The 25327-nt window shown below is 47.8% G+C and overlaps 2 protein-coding genes across 6 annotated transcripts in view; both read left to right on the forward strand.

Annotated features, from left to right (window-relative positions):
• Positions 1–221: 221 nt before the first annotated feature.
• SEPHS1 (selenophosphate synthetase 1) overlaps positions 222–25327 on the forward strand; it is a 30333-nt gene continuing 5227 nt past the window's right edge. The window contains exons 1-7 of one of the 5 annotated variants that reach the window (XM_062210877.1): positions 222–328; positions 2995–3269; positions 11637–11740; positions 13474–13581; positions 14667–14821; positions 22169–22259; positions 23553–23652. In XM_062210877.1, the coding sequence (XP_062066861.1) occupies positions 3077–3269; positions 11637–11740; positions 13474–13581; positions 14667–14821; positions 22169–22259; positions 23553–23652 (751 nt within the window). In that variant the 5' untranslated portion in view covers positions 222–328; positions 2995–3076. The other 4 variants (XM_062210878.1, XM_062210879.1, XM_062210876.1 and 1 more) reach the window with 4 other exon arrangements.
• LOC133773540 (putative uncharacterized protein FLJ46204) lies at positions 3279–11267 on the forward strand. The gene is made up of 2 exons (XM_062210882.1): positions 3279–6523; positions 8504–11267. The coding sequence occupies exon 1, from the start codon at positions 4153–4155 to the stop codon at positions 5155–5157; it is 1005 nt and encodes a 334-aa protein (XP_062066866.1). The 5' UTR covers positions 3279–4152; the 3' UTR covers positions 5158–6523; positions 8504–11267.

A 25327-nucleotide genomic window follows, 5' to 3' on the forward strand; every position in this document is an offset into this window, starting at 1 on the left:
GGCCTGCACAGCGCCCCCGCCCCCTTCCCGGGCCGCACGCAGCCACCGAGCCGCTCCGGCCGCGGCCCGCCGCCTCTTAAAGGGAGGTAGCCGGCCTTAAAGGACCCTCGCGCGCCCCGCGGGCGGCCCGCTCTCCCGCAGGGCCGCGCCGAGCCGCGCCGAGCCCCCGCGGCGCCCAGGCGCGGGCCCGGCCTCCCGCCGCCGCCGCGGCCGCCGGGAGCGGCATTTTTATTCAGGCGACGCTTAAGGGAGCCCGGCCGCGCCCGGTGCATTGTGGGAGCGGCCGCGGCCCGTTTTCGGGAGGAGGCGGAGGGCGCAAAGCGAGCCGGTAAGCGGCGGGCCTGGCGAGGGGGGGCGAGGCACCAGGCTTAAAGGGGAATATCGGTCCGCAGGCCCGCGGCGGCCGTTGCAAATCCCCCTCCGGGCCGCCCGGGACCGCCGGGGAGCCGCGCGCCGCCGGCCCTTGCAGCCCTGCCTGGAGAGGGGGCAGAGCCACGGCTTGGTGGGGCCGCTTTAAAACACAAGCACCGCCCGCGCCGCCGCCGCCGCCGCGGCTGCCGCCTTCGCCGCGGCCGCGCGGGGCCGGGGAAGGAGGGAGGGAGGGAGAGAGGGCGGGGAGGAGTGGAGGGGGAGGGCGGCGGCGGCCACGCAGGGGTTAATTTTTTCGCCCGCCGACATTTTTGTGTGGCGGCGGCGGCGGCGGCCCGCGCGCGCGCGCGAGGCGGGAGAACCCTCCCGGTGCCCCGGGCGCGGCGCCTCCGGGCCCTCCCCGCCCCCACCTCCGCCCTCGCCGTCCCGCGCGCCCCGCAGGCCCCCGCGGCGGCGGCGGCACCGAGGCGCCCCGGCGGGTGGGCCGCGCGCGTCCTGGCCGCCGCCGCGGGGTGGCCCGAGCGGGCACGGCATGGCCCGTCCCGTGGCGCCGCGCCGCCTCCGCCCGGCAGCCAGCCCGCGGCGCGGCGCGGCACAAAGAGCGCGGCCCGGGCCCGCTGTGCCTTTAAAGGCGGCAGCCTGAGACTTAAGGTGTCCCCGAGAGGTGCCCTCCGCTCCGGGGCCCCCCGGCGACGCGGGCTTCATGGCGCAGGCCGGGCCCCTGAGCCCACCCGCCGCGCGCTTCCGGGGCTCGGGGGCTTGGGGGTAGGTAGGTACGGAGCTGGGCTCGGCCGCCGCCCGGCGCGCTGGCTCAGGAGGAGGGAGCGGTGCCCGGGCGGGAAGGGTTAAACCCAGCTTTAAATATTCATGGCATTGTTTTAAAGGTGTAAACAGGCGGCTTCCAGGTCCGTGAGGACCGGCTGTGGTGATGCAGATGTACCCGCTTCCAGGAATCCCAGTTTCCCTTGGCACCCCTCCCCCTCCCGCTTCCCCCCCAAAATGTCAGGATTTATTGTTATTAGTTTTAAGGTGAGGACGCGAGTCTTGGGTGATGTGTGTTTCTCGTGCTGTTTGGAACTTCTAGACTTCTTGAGCGCCTTCAGGATGTAAGGTGTTTAAAAACTTGGTTTTTTCTCCTCTTCTTCAAAGTCTGGGGAAATAGAAATTTAAAGTGAAGTTAGTCCTCCTCACCTTTGGAGGGAAGGAGAAGGGTTGGAAGTAGGAGAATCTCCTGTGAGGTGTTTTTTTTTTTTTTTTTCCTGGTAGGGGTGAGTGAGTGGCAGTGGATGGAGTTTGGTGGGTTTTGTTCCAGGGCTTTCCAAAGTGCTGTTAGGACTCTCAGATGGCTTCAGAATGCCCGTGTCTCCTGTGCAGCTTGGTTTCTTGGAGTGGGGTTGGAGGGTTTGCTCTTGGTACAGTTGTCGGTGTCCCACTGAAGTCGTGGCTCATCCGACGCGTTTTTGGTAAGGACAGTTTGGATAACTGCCCACACTAGGGCTTTGTGAGATTTGTTTTAAATGAGCGATGTGCTTCCCAAGGGATGGGAAACTCTATAAATGGGAATTATGTTCTTAATCATAAACTTTATAGGGGAAATTGACACTAAAACTCGGCATGTCTGTAATTCTATGCCCAATAAAGTTAGCAATCTAGAGATCTGGGAGCACATATGCGGTTTTGTTTTTTGTTTTTGTTTTTGTTTTGTTTTTGCTGTAGCCCCAAAGGCTTCCAGCTTAGCAGGGCTTGTTTCAGATACTAACATGGTACCTAATGCCATAAACACTAGTAATTTGGTATGGTTTACTTTATTGTTTGTGTTCTTGCAATGAAGTGATGGTGAGCAGTGGCTTATTTTGTCAGTGATGTGTGTACTAGTGGGGCGGGATGTTTGCTTTCTAGGAAATAGCCCTGCCTTATAACTCAGAGAAGTCTCCCAGTGCTCTCTTAAACTTGAACATGACTTCGTTAAACAGCCATTCTGTTCAAGTTGTGTGCTCTGGGGAGGCCTTACTGGTTCTGGGTTGTATTGTATACTTGTGGTTTGGAAGGGACAGTATGCTTTTCTAGAGAATTAGGATTTAGCATCGTAAGGCTTTTCATCAAGTGCATTTGCATGAATGTCCTTTTTCTGCCAAGTGCTTTTTGGGCTTTTTCTCTCTCTCTGCGAGAGAGCAAAACATAGCAAAGGTTTTTCATGGAAAGGCACATCAGCCAGGGTACTTTCTAACCCACGTGCTTTCAGGTTGACAGATGAAGTGATCTATAGCTTATATAAAGTTCGGGGTGGCGTCGTCACGTGAGCCTGCAGGCACACACTTCCCAGGTCGGAGGCGGTCTTACTTGCTGGCCCCGGTGGCCACAGTTACAAGCACTGTGCAGATGTCAGGTCTTTGCCCATAGTTGTCCATGATGCTGGAGTCCCTTTCAGATGTGATTTCTCTGGCTTGCGCATCTCGGTGGTGAACGGGGTATTGTGGTCCCACATTTTTCCCCTCTTCATCCTGAGTCCCGATGATGATTTCGATGATTTTGTTTCTTGTCCTTGGCATCCATTCACTTGATTCAAGGCACACGTGCTGGTCTGAGTTCTTTTAACATTGTCTTTGTGTTTTGGTGATAACCTAGGTGGATCTGTAAGAAAGAACCCAGCCCACCAGGAGAGAGGGAGGGGAGGGGTTGAACTGTGAGGAGCGTGGGCCCAAGAACCATGTCTACGCGGGAGTCCTTTAACCCGGAAAGTTATGAGTTGGACAAGAGCTTCCGGCTAACGAGATTCACGGAACTGAAGGGCACAGGCTGCAAAGTGCCCCAAGATGTCCTTCAGAAGTTGCTGGAGTCCTTACAAGAGAACCACTTCCAAGAAGATGAGCAGTTTCTGGGAGCTGTGATGCCAAGGCTTGGTATGTAAACCGTTGTGCCTTTGATAATGTGCAGTCTGGTGCAAGAGTCAGAAACCAGACTTCTCCCGTGTGGCTTGCTCGCTCTCTCTTGTTTTCTGTCCTAAGAATGCAGAGGGCAGTGCAGTGGTAACTGGATTATGTCCTTGTAACTTATTTGAAAGAAGTACTTGAAGAGCATCCAGGTCTTACCTAACTTTTAAAGCTGTGAGGTATGTGGCTGAGACAGTTATGTTACAGTAAAAACAGTATTGAAGCTTAAATCGAATTTTCTGGTTCGCTGAGGACTGCACTGAAACTCCTGCCTCGCCCTGACATAATCCCTGCAGTTATTCTTTTGGAAAGCGAAGCCTTCACGTCTTGGGCGGTGCTTGGGCAGGGAGTAGTGCGGGCACGACTTGAAGAGCTGGGCTTGGGGCCCGCACGCAGGGCTGTGCCCTATAGAAAGGGAGAGGACTGGATGACTGTCCCTGTCCCCAGCATGGAGCTGAGGGCAGAGTTTTTTCTTTACTGACTTCCTGATGTCATCAGTAGTAACTCTTTTCCCAAAGCCGGAGCTCGGGGGTCGAAGTCGGGCTCTTGGCCCGCTGTTTATTCGTGTTATTGTGCAGTGAGTGCATTCAGTGCATGGGGCAAGCGTGCCGTCACTTCGCCTTAGTGGACGTGGACGTATCCTGGGGAGGTGGGTGTTCCGCAGCTGCCGGGTGACCGGATCAGCTCTCTTCACATCAAGTTGTCATTTCATTTATTTTTGCCTTTTTTGTTGGAAAGCCCAGGTTACTCCTTTCTTCCTCCATATGTAAAACAGATAAAAAGCAGAGCTTCTGTCTTCCAGCTGAGGTCTCGGCTGTGGAGAAACACCACATGAAGGAGGGAGTTGGCTTCTATGGCGGCTTCCTTGTCAGGAAGTGAGCGTATGCAGGTGCTCCTTGGTATCCTTGAGGCACAAATGCATACACGCACACACACACACGTACACACCCCGGCCCGGGATACACACACACACATACACACCCGGCCCGGGATACACACACATACATACCCCGGCCTGGGATACACACACACACACACACCCCGGCCCAGGATACACACACACACACACACACCCCGGCCCAGGATACACACACACACACACCCTGGCCCAGGATACACACACACATACACACACACCCCGGCACGGGATACACACACACGTACACACCCCGGCCCGGGATACACACACACACACACACCCGGCCCGGGATACACACACACACATACACACCCGGCCCGGGATACACACACACATACACACACCCTGGCCCAGGATATACACACACATACACACATACACACCCCGGCCCGGGATACACACACACACATATACACCCGGCCCGGGATACACACACAAACACACATACACACCCCGGCCCGGGATACACACACACACACACACACCCCGGCCCAGGACACACACACACACACACACCCTGGCCCAGGATACACACATACACACACACCCTGGCCCAGGATACACACACACACACACCCTGGCCCGGGATACACACACACACCCCGGCCCGGGATACACACACACACACACCCTGGCCCGGGATACACACACACACACCCTGGCCCAGGATACACACACATACACACACACCCTGGCCCGGGATACACACACACACACACTGGCCCGGGATACACATACACCCGTACACACCCTGGCCCGGGATACACACCCACACCCACACACACACCCTGGCCCAGGATATACACACACATACACACACACACACCCTGGCTCAGGATACACACACACATACACACCCTGGTCTGGGATGCACACACCACACACACACCCCGGCCCGGAATATACAACACACGTACATACACCCACCCCGGCCTTTGATACACACATACACACCCTGGCCCGGGATGCACACACCACACACACACACCCCGGCCCGGGATACACACACACATACACACCCGGCCCGGGATACACACACATACATACCCCGGCCTGGGATACACACACACACACCCCGGCCCAGGATACACACACACACACACCCTGGCCCAGGATACACACACACATACACACACACCCCGGCACGGGATACACACACACATACACACCCTGGCCCAGGATACATACACACACACCCTGGCTCAGGATACACACACACACACACACCCCGGCACGGGATACACACACACACACCCTGGCCCGGGATACACATACACTCGTACACACCCTGGCCCGGGATACACACCCACACACACACACACACACCCTGGCCCAGGATATACACACACATACACACACACCCTGGCTCAGGATACACACACACATACACACCCTGGCCTGGGATACACACACACTTACACACCCTGGTCTGGGATGCACACACCACACACACACACCCCGGCCCGGGATACACAACACACATACATACACCCACCCCGGCCTTTGATACACACATACACACCCTGGCCCGGGATGCACACACCACACACACACACCCCGGCCCGGGATACACACACACCACACACATGCACACACACATGCCCCCGCCCAGGATGCACATATACACACATACACGCACATACACGCACCTGCCTGGAGTGCACGCATGCACACACACACATACACACCTGGCCCGGGATACCAGAATCTGAGGATGCTCAAATTCCCTATGAAAATAGCATAGTGTGTTTGCATATAACCTACATATGTCTTCCTGTACGCTTAAAATCATCCCTAGATGACTTAAAATACCCAATGCTATGTACGTAGGTGTTATACTGCTTTGCTTAGGGACTACTGAGAGGGAGAAGAATCTGTGCATGTTTGGTACAGGCACAGCTTTTCTTCTGAATATGCCTGATGCTCCGTTGTTTGAATCCTCAGATGAGAAACCTGAAGATGCAGAGGGTTGACTGTATGAAGGAAGCTCTTGGGTAACTCAAGGAAAAGGAGCTACAAATGGTCAAACACCCATAACTTAAACCTGCTAAAGCAATACTTCCTATTTATAACACCCCTGTCGATCTTGTGGAGCACGTGGGCCTGCTGCGCACTCCTAAGCATCTTGAAGGGGTTCAGAAGTCACTGTTTCCAGTGGCCTGGAGGCTCAAGAACGTACCCATTGCAGATGTGGTTGAACACAACCTGGAGCCACATCTTCAGCTTCCTCTGTGACTTGCCACCTACTTTGACCTTAGCTCCTCTCAGTGGCAAAGGGGACAACCGTGTGATGGCAAGGAAGGAGGTAGGGAGAAGCAGATAGAACACTAAACCCTTGAATAGTCCGGCCTCACCAGTTCTGGAGAAGTAAATCAAACCTATTTTCCCAGAACAATGCACATCGCCCCCATTTGGCATTCCTGGCATTCCCAAGGCACAGACCCCAGGTGACAAGCAAAGCAAAGTATTGGGATGCAGAAGTGGTTATCTTGATGACTAAAACTTTGCCTTGGAAGCAGATTTGAATGCATACCCTGCCACTGTCACTTAATAGTCACAAAGATTAACTTTGTGCTGATTATTTGGCCCTCCTGAGCCTCGGTTTCCTAATCTTGGAAACAGGGTAGTAGGAGCCAGCTTGCATGATGGCGCAGTGGGTTAAGCTGCAGCCTGTGATGCAGGCATCCTATATCAGGGCTCTGCTTCTGACCCAGCTCCCTGCTAATGCACCTGAAAAAGCAGCAGAGGATGGCCCAAGTATTTGACACCTACCCATGTGCGAGATGTGGGTGGAGTTCTGGGCTTGTGGCTTCAGTCTGTCCCAGCCCTGGCTGTTTTGGCTATCTGGCAAGTGAACCAAGGGATGGAAGATCTCTTTATCTCTCCCCCCCTCCCTCTCTCTCATTCTGCCTTTCTAATTAATTAATATTTTAATATATTTTTTTAAAACCATAATAGTACTTAGTATTTGGAATTGGTCTGACTACCAGAAATGTTTTATGTATGTGGACCATGTATATCTGTACCAACATATGTAATACATATATACCATGGTCTTCAAAAACTTCATGGAAAGCACATTACAAAAAACTGCATGGATTTAAAAATTTTTTTGTATCAAAATAAGCTATCTTTAAATTCCATTTTTCCCATGAACTTTTTGACATACCTTCTTCCTATGTGTGTGTGTATATGTGTGTGTATGCACACATGTATGAGTGTTTGTTTATCTACTTTAAATCTTTTTTGGATTCTAAGATGGAGTTAATTGAAGGCTGACCCCAGCTTTTGAAGTACACATGCTTGCTAGATGTATCCCAACTAAAGAAATGGTGGTATGTCTTAGAAACTCGTACAACTGTTGATTGGTACTTAAGAGCTTTCAAATATTGATGGCTGATGATGATGGTGGCAAAATGTCTTGGGCTGTTTTTCTTTTTTCTTTATTGATTTTATTTGAGAGACAGAGAGACTGACCTTCCATTTGCTGGTTCACTCCCTAAATTTAAGTCTGGGAGCCAGGAAGGAAATCCAGGTCTCCCATGTGGGTGCCAGGGACCCAACCACTTAAGCCATCACCTGCTGCCTCCCTGGACTGCGTCAGCAGGAAGTTGGAATCCGGTGTGGACCTGGGACTTGAGCCGGGGCTCCCTGATAATGTGATACAGACTTCCTAAGCAGTATCTTAACCACTGTGCCAAATGTATACCCTAGGTTATTTTTTCTGGATGGAGGGTTTAATTTCCTGTTGCCTACTGATAAATAAACTGTTTGATGTGTATTTAAGACTTGCCCCAGCTGTGGGATCTTCTTTCCTGCTTGCATTCTATCTGGACTACCCTCTTTATTTTGAGACTCTGATGTTCAAGGCCCATGGTCCATCTCAGGCTCAACCTCTCTCTCTTCCTTCCTTGAAACTTGAGATTATTTCTAAACCAATCACTATAACCAATGCTGTCCAAAAAAATATGATGCAAGGCATGTGTAATGTTATATAGTCTGGAAATCACATTTAAAATAAAAGAAAAAAATCAGATGAAGTTAATCCTAATATAGTTTATTTAACCTAATATACAAAATTTTTTTTTAATACAAGGGCACTTTTAAAAGTCTGAAAAAATGGACTTATTTATTTTGGTGCAAAAATTTTGAAATCTATGCAGATAGTTTTTTCATAATACACATTTTCCATGAACTTTTTGAAGTTCCTTTTTGTAAGACATTATGAAATGTTGGCTTTTTTGGTACTAAGTATTTAAACCTGGTGTCTGTTTTATACTTACAGCACGTCTCAACTTGGAATAGCCACATTTCAAGAACTCAGTAACCCTCTGTGGCTAGTGGCTACCATGTTGGGCGACACCAGCCCCTCCCTCTAGTAGGTGGTGGTGTCACAGTGGTAAAGGAGAAAATGTGGAGAATAGCGGCTTTTCAGCCCAGGAACATGCTTGAGACTCACCAATTATTTTGATGTAAGAACTTGCCAGGTATAGAAATAAAGTGTTTTACAAATCAAATATTTGATTCAAATTTAAGAAACATTTAGGGCCAGCATTCAGCACTGTGTTTTTTGTTGTTGCTGTTCTGTTTTAAGGTAGTCCTATAGTTTAAATTGAAACTTGAAATAAAATGGTACAAAGTGAGTAGCCGTCTGCTCAGCGTAGCCAGCTGGAATTGTCAGGTAGGGAGACGCGGTGGGAGTGACATGTGGTTCTTCCCTGCTTTCACTTAGGAGCTGCAGAGCACTGCAGGTGGAACTTGTGGCTGTGAGCAGCTGGCCTTTGAACTGAATTACTGCTCAGGTTCTTATCTGGCACCAATGAAAACTGATCACTACCGAACACTTCTGAGACTTGCTACTCTGAGATCAGATTCTCTGTTGCCAGCTGGCTCTCTTGACAGTTTTGGATTTGCCATCTAGTTTAATTGAAACAAAAATGAAAACAAAAAACCACAAACTCGTCTTCATAGTCTATAGTGTTATTAAGCTTGGTTTTGTCTCTGCCTCAGTGGTAATGGACTAACACCAGGGCAGAGAAGAGGCCTCCTGGCCAGCCACTGTTGGGCCTGTTGCCATCTTGGTGTGAGATTTTGGTTCCTAGCAGTTTTGCTTGTGCAAAATACATAAGATCGTTCTAGTGCAATTCCGACATAACTTATTCTTGTTTGATTTGGAATTCTAAATTTACAGGGTAGAATCCTCTTGTTATTTTTTGTACTTTCTCCTGCTCTTACTATTGCACAACCAAGTGGAAATACTTTGTTAGAGGGTGGAAGAGTGTCCTTGGGAGAGGCCATGGGGAGAGTTCTATCGGGCTTACATGGTAGGAGCACCTTTGCAAATTCGTCTGTGTTGCAGGTGATCTTTAAACAAATGTGGCCCACAGTAACTGCACTTAGGACTTCAAAACTGATTTTATAAAAAAGAAACCCTAATTAGTCCATTGGTTGTCCATACCATCTAAATGCTCAAGCAGTTTTTAATAAATTGAAATAATTTTTGTAGCTTGTTGAGAACAATTTTCTTTTTAATAGACAGAAGGTAAACTTCAGGCTAGTCCTTGTTCATACTACAAGTCAGTAAAGGTGGCATTTGTAAGCTTTTTACTAGGAAAATAATGTGGAGTTTTAAGATTTCCTCTTTAAAAATGCTTTTGGGAACCTATAAAACAATTAGATTACACAGATACCAGAGTGTTTATAAATGAAGGGTCTTCAGAAGTTCATGGAAAATGTGTATTAAAGAAAAGCTGTACATTTCAAAACGTATACTAAAATATGCTTTTAATTTTTTAAAAGATTTATTTGAAAGGCAGAGTCATATATAGATAGAGGGAGGGAGGAAGGGAGGGAGAGATACAGAGAGATCTTCCATTTGCTGGTTCACTCCCCAAATGGCTGTAATAGCCCATGCTGGGCCAGGCCGAAGCCAGGAGCCAGGAGCTTCTCCTGGGTCTCCCACATGGGTGCAGGAGCCCAAGGACTTGGGCCATCTTCCATGGCTTTCCCAGGCTTTAAGCGGGGAGCTGGATCAGAAGTGGGGCAGCCGGATCTTGAACCTGTGCCCATACAGGATGCTGGTGTTGCAGGCGGTGGCTTAACCCCTAGTGCTACAATGCTGGCCCCATTTTAATTCCATTTTTGATAAACTGGGGTCCCCTTTTACATGCTTGATTGGAAATGATGGAATCTTGTTCTGGCTTTGCCCTTAATCAGCTTAATTTTTGATAACATTTTCTATATGTAAAATATTTTTTTCTTTTTTTAAAAGATTTATTTATTTATTTGAAAGTCAGAGTTACACAGAGAGAGGAGAGGCGGAGAGAGGTCCTCCATCCGATGGTTCCCTCCTCAGATGGCCGCAACAGCTGGAGCTATGCCGATCTGAAGCCAGGAGCCAGGCACTTCTCCTGGTCTCCCACGTGGGTGCAGGGCCCAAGGACTTGCGCCATCTTCCACTGCCTTCCCGGGCCACAGCAGAGAGCTGGACAGGAAGTGGAGCAGCTGGGTCTTGAACTCATATGGGCTCATGGGATGCCGGCGCCTCAGGCCAGGGTGTTAACCCACTGCACCACAGTGCTGGCCCCTATGTAAAATATTTTACAGATTTTCTGGTGAGAAAATGCAATAGAATCTAAAGATACACTCAAAGTTTTTAACCACATTAAAATATCCTAAGCCTATATATACTGTTGTCATATTTAAAGGAATTCTCTATGGTACCAAGTGATAGAATAATGCAGTAAAATAATACAATGAAAGACAATACAGCATAAGAGAAAATTTTTATTCAGGGTATATTATTAGATTTAAAAATCATCATACTGGGGCAGATGTTTGGCCTAATAGTTAGAACACCCACATCCCATATCAGAGTATCCTGGTTTGAAACCTGGCTCCAGCTCCTGACCCAGGTTTCTTGTTGATGCAAACCGTGGAAGGCAGCAGTAGTGGCTCAAGTGGATGGGTTCCTGCCACCCATGGGGGAGACCTTGATTGCATTGTTGGTTCTTGCTTTGGCCTGGCTCGGTTCTGGCCTTTGCAGGCGTTTTGAGGTGGAGGCACAGTGGGGGGGGGGGGGGGGGGTTTGCATGAGCCAGTGGATGGGAATTCACTCTGTTTCTCTGCCTCTTAAATACATAAATAAAACTTTTGTTAAGTTTATAATAGTAAGGAGTATTTTCTATTGAAGTGACTCTTGATGACTAACATTTTAATTCCTGTTTTCTGTCCTAAGCTAGTTATGTTTCACATTTATTTCAGTTATACTTCTTGATAGGAAACACATGGCTTCATTGGCAATGTGCAGTTTCCATAAGTGTCTTGCACAGAGCTCTTCCTGTTCACAGCACTGCCAGTGTAAGAGAAAATGGCTCTCCTGGTCTGTTTTTGGATGCTGACGACTTGCGTCTTCACAGGCATTGGAATGGATACTTGTGTCATTCCTTTGAGGCACGGTGGGCTCTCCTTGGTTCAGACCACGGATTACATTTACCCTATCGTAGACGACCCTTACATGATGGTAAGTTTGACCTGATTGTTTTTTGTAACTGGAGCTCTTAACTCGTTTGGTATTCGATTGTGGCTGGGCCTTGTACCTGCGTCTCTGGGTTTTATTGTTTCCTTCCTTCTTTCCTTGTATCTTTCTTTCTTTGAAATTATTAATTCATGCCAGAGATAGTGCTGCACTGGGTAATAGGAGTGATCCTAAATGTTGCCTCCCCGAAATAAAGCAGCTGAGCATCTATCTCATGTCCGTTAAGTTTCTTGAACATGAATTTGGATATCGCACTTCCTTCTGCCCACCTACTCATACACCTGCCCACCTCTGTGTTGTATGCTGCTGTGTGAGATGTATTTGGCTACTGAAGTAAAGTTCCTTGCTACTGATTGTGCTATGCTTTAGATACATTTCCTGATTTTTCATTGCATGGTTGTAGCTAGGAACCCTTTAATGTGCCCAACCTTTAACCCTACCTCTATACCAGCTAAGAGGGGTCAGTGAAGGCATTGAGAGTGTCCTTTTTGTTGTAAAATACCAGATGTCCTTTCTATTTGGCAAGGACCCTGGGCTCAAGCTGCACGCCTGAGAGCTTCGGGCACGAGGTGGCTAAATGGGAGGAGGTTCTACTCTGTGGTGCTGGTGACAGATAAACAGGTTATTACAAACCTGGATGCCCTCTGTATGTCCGTCTGTTCTCTAGCTGTGCTCTCGGAGACCGGACAGCTATCCCATCAGACTAGGTGGCATGGGTGGCTAGAACCAAAAGAACAAAATTCATTCTTCTTTTCTAGCATCTCTTACAAGCATTTGTGAGAAAAAGCAGCCAGAACTGGAAGGGGCGGTAAACGGCTGCTGTCCTGCACTGCATTCCCACTTGCACACCGCCCATTGGCCTTGGAGATGGGGCCTGGTGATGCTGAAAGTGGGGCGGCGGGAAGCTACTGAGCTGCACTGCCAGTCTGCCAGGACCCTAGCAGTTGGACAACCACTGCTAATGATAATACTGCTTTGGACTTTGATTCTCCTTACTTTTCAGACAAAATGATGTTAGACAATGGCAACTTACATATAAAAAATTTCCCATGGCAATAAAAAATGTTTATTGTCACAGTTCCGTTGAATACTATTTTAAAGTTCTTAATAAAATGATACAGTTTATTGGGAAATACTTCTCTTCTTCTTTAGAAAACGGTCTCACTTCAGCCCTGGAGTTTTTTTTTTTTTTTTTTTTTAATTTCTTCTGCTGCTGCTACTTTTTTTGTTGTTTGCTTTATTCTCAAGCAAGTTAATTTTCCTGTGTGTCTCTTACAGCCTTGAAAAAAGGCTACAAAATGTAAAGTATGTGTTTATATACCAGATCCTCTGCAAGCAGTAGAGTCAACATTTTGTAGGCTCCGTGTAGCATTAGCGGCTGGTCCCAGTTCCTGTAGGACAGCTGTTTGCAGATTTGCTCTGTCACTTCCTTCCAGACCCTCCGTCCTCCCCATGCCTCTCTGCTGGGTGTTCTCCCCTGAACAAGTTTCGACCTCCTCATACTCAGCATGGGGAAGCATGGAAATGTGTTGGGTGCTGCATAAGAAAGCAGAGGTGGTGATGGGAGTGCCGGAGGGCGTGGTGGCCCTGGGGTGGAGCGGCAGTAACTGGGCGACCCATGGCCCATCCCGCTGCCCCAGCACTCCTTGGCAGCTACCCTGTGGGCTTAGACTGAACATCCCCAGTTGTCCTTTCTCACCTTTCCCCTCTCTTCCCAGGGCAGGATAGCATGTGCCAACGTCCTCAGCGACCTCTATGCCATGGGGGTCACGGAGTGTGACAACATGCTGATGCTCCTCGCAGTCAGCAATAAAATGACTGACAGGGTAAGTAGCAGGGCCCTCGGCCGCTTGCTGGTCGGTGTTGGCGCGGGCACGTCCCTCGACTTGGGTACACTTGGTTTCCCATCTGGAGAGTGAGGAGCTCAGGCCATGTGGCTTCCAGTACTCCTGATGACTCGCCACTGTTTGGCAAATTACCAACAAATTCAGTGAGAGTCTGGCCAATTCATCTTGTCATTCTTACCACCTGCTCCTTTTGCAGCTCTTAGGTAGACTGAGACCAAGACATTTTTCTGTGTCTGTGTTAATAAAACTTAGGCCATGGTAAGAGTGCCTTAGTGCCAGTCTGTGAATTGGGTCTACCCTACAGACCCAGAACATAAGGTCCCTGAAGGGCCAGGTACCCTTAGTGTCGCTGGCTGGGCTGTTACTGGTGTGGACAGTCATGAGGACTGGGGCTGTCACATGTGTTCATGTCATCAACTGGCGGTGTCTGTGTCCCTGCTACCCTGCTCTACCTGTTCTTTGAATCAGAGCTCTGTTGCCATTTAGATTATTTTTGACAGGTGTTTAACTTTTGTCCAAAACATGCACAAGACAGTGACCTGCCTTGGAAAAACCTCAGTTTTCAGTGGGTTCCTTTCTGCCCTCGCCATGTGTGCTTTGGTCCGTGGTTGTACGCGGTGGTCTCAGCGAGGGCTTGGTGGGTATACGTTACCATCACAGCCCTCTGCCAGTCTGCACAGTCCTTGGTGAGCTGTAAGCCCACTCCAAGGCTGAGTGCCACGTACATAGTAAGCTAGTCTTGGGGTTCAGAAGGACCATTAGGGCTGACTTCTAATGGTCATCGGACTTAAGGCCAGTCCTTGTGGACAGCTCACACAGGTTTTCCTCTTCTGTTGTCATGGTTTCATTTATGTTGTAACCTAGAATATCTTCCAGCTTTTGATAAACTGTGTAAAATGTGGAGTATTCCCTAGCTTTTGTTCCATAAACCCCGCCCTGTCTACAAACTTTCAGGACTTCCTTTAGGATTGTATAATTTTTTTATGACTGCAAGTGTGGAACTGTATTTTCTGGGTTTTGAATAAAATTATTTGACTTTTCATTTATGTCCTTTTAAACCTTAGGAGAGGGATAAAGTGATGCCCCTAATTATACAGGGTTTCAAAGATGCAGCAGAGGAAGCAGGAACGTCAGTAACAGGTGGCCAAACAGTGTTAAACCCCTGGATCGTTTTGGGAGGAGTCGCCACAACTGTCTGCCAGCCCAATGAATTTATCATGTGAGTTAATTTTTGTTCCACACTACCTGGCTGTTTCCCTCCTTTCTCCTCTCCTCCCTCACCACGCAGCGCACCGGTTTGTCGTGTCTGTTTCAGTAACCTTGGTGTATCTGCAGAGTTAGACGACCCCCACCAGAGTGGGTTTTAGAGCATTTTCATCACCCCCGTGGGAAGCCCATCCCCTGAGCTGTCATTCCCCTACTCTTTCACTACCAGCCTGGCTTTGTGTTTAGTGTAATGTGTATACTTATTTGAAATTCCATTTTATTGTTGAAAACGTTCGGTTTATTTGCCATGTCCATTTTTATGGGGTGCAGTGCAATATTTCAGCATGGAAACATGGCATAAACCACTCAAGCCAGGCAACCTGCCTTTCCTTCTCCTTACCTTTATGTCTGGAGCCTACCATCTCCTCTCCTCCGAGACATTATTGTGAATTACAGTCACCCTCTTATGCCATGAAACAAGCTTCTGTTTGAACACGAACTTACCTCTGTCTCCTGCCCCACCTTCCCAGCTTGTAGTTGCAATATTTTTTTTCTTTTTTACTCCTCCACATGAGAGAGAACAAATGTTTTGTTGGTCTTTTGTGTCTGACTTATTTCACTTAACATGATGATATCCAATTCTGTCCACTCTGCTGTGAAATGTCAGGATTTCGTTCTTTTTTGTGGCTGAATAATATTCCACTGTGTGCATACCACATGTTTTAAATTCATTTCTTCATTGAAGGACACCCACATTGTCCCCATATGTTGGCTCATGTGAATAGTGCTGCAGTGAACACGGGAAGGCAGGTGTCTGTGGTATGCTGACTTCACTTCCTTTGGGTATATTCGCAGAAGTGATAAAGGTGGACTTTGGTAGCTTTGTAGTTTTTAGAGGAACATTCATGTTGTTCTCCATTAAAGTTGAGTTAATTTGCATTCCCATCAATAGTATGGAAGATCCTCTTTCTCCAATCCTTGCCAGCCAACCTTTGGTATTTTTCTCTTTCATAATAGCTATTCTAACAGGGTGAGGTGATATCTCCTGGTGGTTTTGATCTGCATTTCCTTCGTGGCTAGTGATACTGAGCACTTTTTCATGTATTTGTTGGCCATTTGTTTTTCTTCTTTTGAGAAATTCAGGCCCTTTACACATTTCCAAACTGGATTGCTTTTTTGCTGAGCTTTTGAGATTCTCATGTGTTTTGGATATTAACCCTTTGTCAGATGCATACTTTGCAAACATTTTCTCCTCTTCCGTAAGTTGTCTTCACTGTTTGCTGTGCAGAAGCTCCTTAGTTTGATATAATCCTATTTGTTTTTGTTGCCTGTGCTTTTGTGATCTGATCCAGAAATGCATTCCCTAGCCAGGACTTGAAGTGTTTCTCCTGTTTATTTCTGGTAGAGTTGTAGTTTCAGGTCTTACATTTAAATCTTTGTTCCATTAGCCTAACATTTTTAAGGCCCGTCCATTTTGTGGAACATGTCAATTGTGTTCTTAAAAATTATTGAGATTTGGGGCTGGCACCGTGGCTCACTTGGTTAACCCTCCACCTGCGGCGCTGGCATCCCATATGGGCGCCGGTTCTAGTCCCAGCTGCTCTTCTTCCAGTCCAGCTCTCTGCTGTGGCCCAGGAGTGCAGTGGAGGATGGCCCAAGTGCTTGTACCCCTGCACCCGCATGGGAGACCAGGAGAAGCACCTGGCTCCTTTCTTCGGATTGGCGCAGTGCCAGCCGTAGCGCCCATTTGGGGGTGAACCAACGGAAGGAAGACCTTTCTCTCTGTCTCTCTCTCACTGTCTATAACTCTACCTGTCAAATAAAAAAAAATTATTGAGATTTTTTTCTTGTTGATGTATAATTCACATAGAATTTCACCTAACATTTAATTCATTGTTTGTAGTATTGGCCAGACTCTGCCCGTTTCACCACTATCAAATTTGAGAACGTGCACCCCTAAAAGAAGCCTTGGCTGCATTAGTGGTCACTCTGCTCCCCTCCTCCTTCCCTGCCCATCCTCTGGCAATCACTGATCTTTGGGCATTCATATCAGTGGACTCACGTGAGGTGTGACATTTTGCGTTGGCCTCTTTCACTCAGGTAGCATGGTGTTCTCAGGCCTGAAAAGGAGTTTAGTGTGTTTCATCCATGTTGTAGCGCTGATCTTCCTGCTTCCTCTTCTTCTGGCTCAGCACTCTGTTGTAGGAATGTGGACCTCAGAGTTGTTCCCGCCTGTGATGGACGCTGCTGCCGTGAGCACTCAGAGGCGGTTTCTTAGGCATGGACTCAAGTTCCACTTCTCTGAAGTGTGTTGCTAAGGATTGCTGGGTCGCACGGAAACTCTGTTTAACCTTAGGAACAGCTTAACTGATTTTGGAAGTGGCTTTCCCATTTCACACTTCCAGCTGCAGTTCCCACCTCCCCCCACTGCCTGCTTTATTCCTTGTCTGATTTGAGCCATCCTGCTGGCTGTGGGACCACATCGTGGCTATGATTTGTATGTCCCTGATGGCCAGTCATGTTGGCCATTTTATTGATGTGTGTTTAGCCATTACTTTATCTTCTTTGGAAAAATGTGTTTCAACACAAATTGTTACTTTCTGTGTGTTTTAAGGGAAACCAGCCTATTTTATTTTTTGAAGGAAACAGGAATTCCCTTTATTTTGTTTCTGAATAGATATTTAGAGGTGCTATGTTCATGATTCAAATTCAAGTGGTCTGAAGGGTTCCACAGGGCTAAGGCCGCACCTGGGCCACCAGGTTCCCTCGCCTGCTGTTTGCCAGGCTCATGTATTTTTAATCATTCTACTGTTGACTTTTAGGTTACTTCCATTTAGTCTAATGACCGTGCATACATGAATCTCTTGAGAAAGTTCCGCAAACAGGATCACTAGGTCAGAATGGTATGTGTCTTCTCATTTTGCTGGTTGTTTCCAGTCTATGTTCCACCCACAGTGAGTGAGCATGCTGCTTTCCCCATGTCCCAACCACTACGGTGTGTTAGCAGGTTTCTTGCTCTGAGCTGATCTGTAAGTTTAACATTATTTTTCACGTATTCATATCTTTTTCTCATTCTTTAGTTGATCGAAACTCCTTTTAAGGCCAGTATCTGACAGCTTTCCTCTGAAGGATCTTGCAATTCACTTATGTCAAAATTTTATTTTCCTGATATTTATTTTATGTCATTAGTTATTCAGTTTTTCACTTAGATCTACCTCTGTTACCATTCCATCTCTCTGGTAGAAAAAGGACTTAGTGATAGCAAAAAATTGGAGAGAGAAAAGTGATTTTTTTAAAGGTTTTTATTTATTTAATCAATACAAATTTTATATGTACATCTTTTAGGAATATAGTGGTTCTTCCCCCCATTTGCACCCTCCCACACTCCCATCCCACTTCCTACTCCTCTTCCATTCCTTTCTTCACTAAGATTCGTTTTTAATTCACTTTATATACAGAAGACCAACTCTATACTAAGTAGAGAGGAAAATGACTAAAGGTGATTCAGGGCCAGCGTTGTGGCACAGCAGGTTAAGCTGTCAGCAGTGACAGCTGGCATCCCATACATCCCACATCAGAGCACTGATTTGAGTCCTGACTGCTCTGCTGCCCATCAGCTCCCTGCTCATGTGCCTGGGAAAGCAGCAGAAGATGGCCTAACGTACTTATACAGCTGCCATCCCTGGGAAACTGGGAGAGGGCTCCTGGCTCCTGATTTTGGCTGACCCAAGACGTGGCTGTTGTAGCCATTTGGGGAGTTCAGCAGTGAATGGAAGATCTCTGTCTCTCCTCTATTGTTCAGCCTTTCAAATAAAGGATTTTTTTTTTTGTAAAGCTTCAGTGGAATTTTACCAGCAGGGTATTTGTTTTCTTTGTAAAAGGTGAATGAGCCTATACACATGATTACCTTTTGCCAAATACTGTCCATAAACTTAAAAATAACCTACTGGTTTTATTATACTTTACTACTTGTTGTGAATTCATAGGTTGCAAGTAGCCAGTGAAGTGCAAAACATACCAGCTTTAGGCCGGCGCCGTGGCTCAACAGGCTAATCCTCCGCCTTGCGGCGCCGGCACACCGGGTTCTAGTCCCGGTCGGGGCACCGATCCTGTCCCGGTTGCCCCTCTTCCAGGCCAGCTCTCTGCTGTGGCTAGGGAGTGCAGTGGAGGATGGCCCAAGTCCTTGGGTCCTGCACCCCATGGGGAGACCAGGAGAAGCACCTGGCTCCTGCCATCGGATCAGCGCGGTGCGCCGGCCGCAGCGCGCTACCGCGGCGGCCATTGGAGGGTGAACCAACGGCAAAAGGAAGACCTTTCTCTCTGTCTCTCTCTCTCACTGTCCACTCTGCCTGTCAAAAAAAAAACATACCAGCTTTAAGGTACCACTGAATCAGAATTGAAAGATATTCATGGGGCCAGTGCTGTGGCATAGTAGCTTAAGCCTCTGCCTGTGGGCTATATGGACACTGGTTTGTGTCTCAGCTGCTCCTCCTCTAATCCAGCTCTTTCCTAATGGCATGCAGAAGCAGTAGAAGATGGCCCAAGTGCTTGGGTATCTGCACACCCGAGTGGGAGACCCAGAAGAAACTCCTGGCTTCAAATCAGTCCAACTCTAGCCGTTGTCTCTCCCTCTCTCTGTCTGTAACTCTACCTTTAAGTAAATAAATAAATAAATCTTTTTAAAAAAGTACATGAAGAGGGGCCAGTGCTGTATCGCAGCGGATTAATACCCTGGCTGGAAGCACTGGCATCCCATATGGGCCCTGGATCTAGTCCCAGCTGCTCCTCTTCCAATCCAGCTCTTTACTATGGCCTGGGAAAGCAGTAGAAGATGGCCCAAGTCCTTGGGCCCCTGCACCCACGTGGAAGACCTGGAAGAAGCTCCTGGCTTTGGATCGGCGCAGCTCCGGCCGTTGCAGCCACCCGGGGAGTGAACCAGCAGATGGAAGACCTCTTTCTCTGTCTCTGCCTCTCTCTGTAACTCTGCCTATCAAATAAATAAAATCTTAAAAAAAAAAAAATGCATGAAGTTACGAATCATAGCCTCAGTAACTTCATTCCTGTTGAGTCTTAGAAGAGATCTTAAAAAAAAAAAACTAAAAGATATTCATGTGTTAAGATCTATTTTTGGAAATTAAGTGTCTTGTATGACATCTCAATTATATTTTTGAAAACTGAATGTGTAATATAAATATTGCAGGTTGAAATAGGGAGCAAGGTATTGGTTTTGGAGTATGGTTCTCAACTTAGATGAGCTTTTAAAATACGCTAGACATCGGCCGGCGCCGCGGCTCACTAGGCTAATCCTCCGCCTTGCGGCGCCGGCACACCGGGTTCTAGTCCCGGTCGGGGCACCGGATTCTGTCCTGGTTGCCCCTCTTCCAGGCCAGCTCTCTGCTGTAGCCAGGGAGTGCAGTGGAGGATGGCCCAAGTCCTTGGGCTCTGCACCCCATGGGAGACCAGGAGAAGCACCTGGCTCCTGCCATCGGATCAGCGCGGTGTGCCGGCCGCGGCGGCCATTGGAGGGTGAACCAACGGCAAAGGAAGACCTTTCTCTCTGTCTCTCTCTCACTGTCCACTCTGCCTGTCCAAAAAAAAAAAAAAAAATACGCTAGACATCTTTGAGGCCGTCTTGTCTTTGTAGGGCAGGCTTTCTTTTTTTTTTCTTTTTATTTATTTATTTCAGAGGTAGAGTTAGAGATAGTGAGAGGGAGAGACAGAGAGAAAGGTCTTTTGTCTGTTGGTTCACTCTCCAAATGGGTGCAACGGCCGGAGCTATGCCAATCCAAAGCCAGGGGCCAGGTGCTTCTTCCCGGTCTCCCACGTGGGTGCAGAGGCCCAAGCACTTGGGCCATCTTCTACTGCTTTCCCAGGCCTCAGCAGAGAGTTGGATTGGAAGAGGAGCAGCCGGGACTAGAACCGGCGCCAATATGGGATGCCGGCGCCGCAGGCAGAAGATTAACCTGCGCCATGGTGTCAGCCCCATAGGGCAGACTTTTTAATATTTGCCTCTGTCTTTATGCGACCACCCACTGAGTCGGGGTGCCAAATGGGAAACTCATTATTGGTTGGTATGAGTTTGAGAACCTGGATGCAGACCCACTGATTCCAGCCAAATTCCATAGCCTGGAAAATCCCACCCAAGTCTGCCATATAAGTGATCTTCGCAAGGAATGTTTATCATGTTGGACTCCAGCAGGGACTGTAATGAAAATCACACACACCTGTCCCTGGCTGACAGGAAATGTGGGCTCCCTGAAACCTTTGAAAGCTGAATGGTTTGCTACTTGGTACATTTTCTTTTTTAATTCTAGCTGGTAACTGCCCATATGTTAAAAATCTGTGAGACTCTCCCATTTTCTCCCTCACCCCTTTCTTTTTTTTAAGATTTATTTTATTTATTTGAAAGGCAGAGTTCGAGAGGTAGAGACAGAGAGAGAGGTCTTCTATCCGCTGGTTCACTCCCCAGATGGCTGCAACGGCCGGAGCTGTGCTGATCTGAAGCCAGGAGCTTCTTCGGGTCTCCCGCGCGGGTGCAGGGGCCCAAGGAGGGCTCTTCTACTGCTTTCCCAGGCCATAGCAGAGAGTTGGATTGGAAATGGAGCAAGCGGGACTAGAACCGGCGCCCATGTGGGATGCGGACGCTTCAGGCCAGGGCTTTAGCCTGCTGCGCCACAGTGCCGGCCCCTCCTTCTTTCTCTTCCTTCTTTCCTTTCCTTCCTTCCTTCCTTCTTCACTTTCCTTCCTTCTTTCCCCTCCCTCCCTCCCTCCCTCCCTCGCTTCCTTCTCTTAATTGAAAGGCAGAGTTACGGAAAGAAAGAGAGATCTTCCATCTACTGGTTCACTCCCCAGATGGCCACAACAGCCCAGTGCTGGGCCAGGTTGAAACCAGGAGCCTGGAACTCCATCTGGGTCTCCCACATGGGTGGCGGGGGCCCAAACATTTAGGCCATCTTTCACTGCTTTCCTGGGTCTTTAGCAGGGAACTGGATCAGAAGTGGAGCAGGGGCCCGCACTTCGGCGTAGCAAGTAAAGCTGCTACCTGTAGTGCCAGCATCCCATATGGATGCCAGTTCGAGTCCCAGCTGCTCTACTTCTGATCCAGCTCTCTGCTATGGCCTGGGAAAGCAGTAGAAGATGACCCAAGTCCTTGGGCCCCTGCACCCGTGTGGGAGCTTTAAGAAGTGAAGCAGCTGGAACTCAAACTGGCATTCATCTGAAATTCGACTCATATGGGGTGTTGTGGGCAGTGGCTTAACCTGCTGTGCCACGATGCTGACCCTTGTTTCCCCCATTTTAATAATAATGAGTTTATCTCATTGGTTGGAGTGACTAGAATATACCCTTTTCCTTTTTTCAGGCCAGATAATGCAGTACCAGGGGACGTGCTGGTGTTGACGAAACCCCTGGGGACACAAGTTGCTGTTGCCGTGCACCAGTGGCTGGATATTGTGAGTGAATCTTTGCTTGTGATGGGGGAGTCTGTGAAGTTTTTGGGGTTGTGGTAATTTCTGTCAGAGGGTTTTGAAAATGAAGGTCTTTTGTTTTACTCCCAAGGAATTTACTATCAGTCAAGGCCTCTTTAAGATCCTCAGAATTGCCTATATTTTTATAAGTGTTTCCTGTTTTGGATCCTTGAAGTAGGTGCAGCCCAGACTGGGGTTTCCAAGATGTTCTCCCAGGATTTGAGATTTGGGCATTAGCTGCGTCTGCTTCTTTGATGCTGAGGCAGCTTCGTCTTTCACATGTTAAACATCCCTAAAGTAATATGGAGGAGGATTTGTGGAAAGTGAGATGTTTAGGGTATAAATAAGGCCAGCATTATTGACAAATAATTTTAGTTCTGAGTTTGAGGTTATTTTCTGTGGAATATTTGTCTTTATACTGGTTAGTAACTCAACACTGAAATAAATAAACATTAAAATAAATAAATTTCACATGCAGAATGAATCTAGCCTAGGATATTTCTCCTGAGTCATTTTTTTCCAGTGAGCTATAATCATACTGCGAATTTTTTTTCATTGCTGTACAGTAACAAGTCAAATTAATAAGATTGTGATATGTTCTCACATATCATGTGTTTAATTTCTGCAACTATCAACTGAAACGACCAGTAGTCCTGAGAAACTGTTGAAAAAGAGTAATAAATAATTTTTTGTTGTCTGTCACCTGGATATGGCAGAGTAGAGAAATTCTCTAAAGCTGCCATCCACATTCTTCTCTCTCCTGAGCCAGCCAAGTCAGAATACTTGTTCCTTCTAGGAGAGCGACGGCGATGGCTGCGGGGCAGAGGGCTAAGATGAGGGCAGGCGTGAGTCAGGGCCGGGAAGCCAGCACCGTGGTGCTAGGTATTTTGAAAGTTTTGTCCCTGCTGTGATGTTCTTTTGCGTCACCCAGGGCCGCCCTCCATGCACGTGCAGTAGGAGCTGCTTTCATTTTGTCCACTGAGACGACTTAACTCCCAAATTCAGTGCACATTAACACGGAAAATGAAAGCTGTCAGTTTAATGAAGGAGAACCAGGGAACCTCAAAGCTTGTTAATCACGAGGGAAAGAGGAGCAAGTTGCAGCAGGCGTCTCAGGCGACTTTGTTGCTGGAACCTCACAGCATTTAATTTTCTGTACACAGTAAGATCCCTAAAACACCCAGCATAGGTGACTCAGAAGAGCTGTTCTTCGTCAGAGTTTCAGAGATTCATCACATCTCCCCCTCTTGTCTTCCTCACCTCTGCTGGTATGTTTAGCCTGAAAAATGGAATAAAATTAAACTAGTGGTCACCCAAGAAGACGTGGAGCTGGCATACCAGGAGGCGATGATGAATATGGCCAGACTCAACAGAACAGGTATGAGTGGAGCCCTCGTGGGCCACTATGGTGAACACTTGAGGCTTGTCTGCCATGTGTTCTCTCAGGTGCATACATACAGATTACACTTTTCTCCACAACTCTTTAAACTTGCAAAGAGAAATTCTTAGCTGGCAACCAGCCATGGGCCAGACTTGGCCAGTGACTACAGACCTTCTGCACCTGGTAGCTGCTTGTAGTTCTGTGGCCCTCTGGCGGGAATCTAAAACATGGTGCATCCTCAGTGGAAATGGTCGTGTGTCATGTGACTTGTTGGAGAAAAGCTCACCAAGGGAAGTGCTTGATGCCGCTCAGGGTCCTTACTGGCCTTCAGGTGCACGTGGGACAGACAAGAAGGAAGCCCTTCTCGTGCGTCTCCTGAAGTCCTAACCTCTGGAGGCCAGAGCAACTGTTTGTGGAAAGCACTGGTGGGCTGCTCCAGGTAAATGAGTTGGAAGCAGACCAGCATTTAGGATGGAAATTGAGATGATTTCTCTTCTGGAAATCATAGTTTTTCTTCTTATTAACTGCATGCTCTACCAGGAGGCTTGAAAAAGTTTGTGGAAACATGGAATTAAAAGATAACGTACATTGTCCAAGAACAGGGTGTGGGGGGTATGGCATCCTTTGTAGGAACTTTGAAGAAACATGAAGAAAGAGGAGGAGGAATAGGGTGGGAAGTATCACTGTGCTCCTAAATTTGTACATATGAAATACGGGAAATTTGTTCACTTTACATAAATAAAGTTATTGAAAAACAACACTTGAAGATGAAATTTTTAAAAATCTTGTCCCTTCAAGAAAAGAAAACATTTCCTCAGTTGACTTCTTGAGATAATTCTGATTTTAAAGTTACTTTAGAAATGTAAAAGGTTTCTTTCAACATCTGCCTTTCCCCCTTACTAAAAGCTTCTATTAGATACTGAATAGATACAAAGTCATCTTATCAAACAAGTGCAGTGGTTAAGGCATGACAGTGCAACACTGATGGCCAACTGTTGTGTGTGAGCAGCAGGACCTGGAGTCAGAAGCTCAGAGATACTGCACACTCCCAATACATCTCCTGCATCCTTGCTTATGGTTACCTGCTGAATCTTGTGTTTATTCTCTTTTTTCTTAAAAATATGCTTAGTAGGCCGGTGCCGCGGCTCACTAGGCTAGTCTTCCGCCTGCGGTGCCAGTACCCCCGGCTTCTAGTCCTGGTTGGGGTGCCAGATTCTGTCCCGGTTGCTCCTCTTCCAGTCCCGCTCTCTGCTGTGGCCCGGGAGTGCAGTGGAGGATGGCCCAGGTCCTTGGGCCCTGCACCCGCATGGGAGACCAGGAGGAAGTACCTGGCTCCCGGCTTTGGATTGGCACAGCGCGTTGGCCATAGTGGCCATTTGGGAGGTGAACCAACAGAAGGAAGACCTTTCTCTTTCTCTCTCTCTCTCTCACTGTCTAACTCTGCCTGTCAAAAAAAAAAAAAAAAAAAAATATGCTTAGCAGTGGTAGACATTGAAAATAGCAGGTAAGACTCCCATGTGCCCCATCAGGGTGTCTGGGTTTGTTGCCAGACTCCATCTCCTAACTCCCGCTTCCTACAGACCCTGGGAGACAGCACTTCATGTCTCAAATCATTGGGTTCTTGGCCAAGCATGTGGGAGACGTGGATTGAGTTCCTGTCTCTCAGCTTCTC

The sequence above is a fragment of the Lepus europaeus genome, chromosome 14 (assembly GCF_033115175.1).
Source record: "Lepus europaeus isolate LE1 chromosome 14, mLepTim1.pri, whole genome shotgun sequence".
Lineage (NCBI taxonomy): Eukaryota > Metazoa > Chordata > Mammalia > Lagomorpha > Leporidae > Lepus > Lepus europaeus.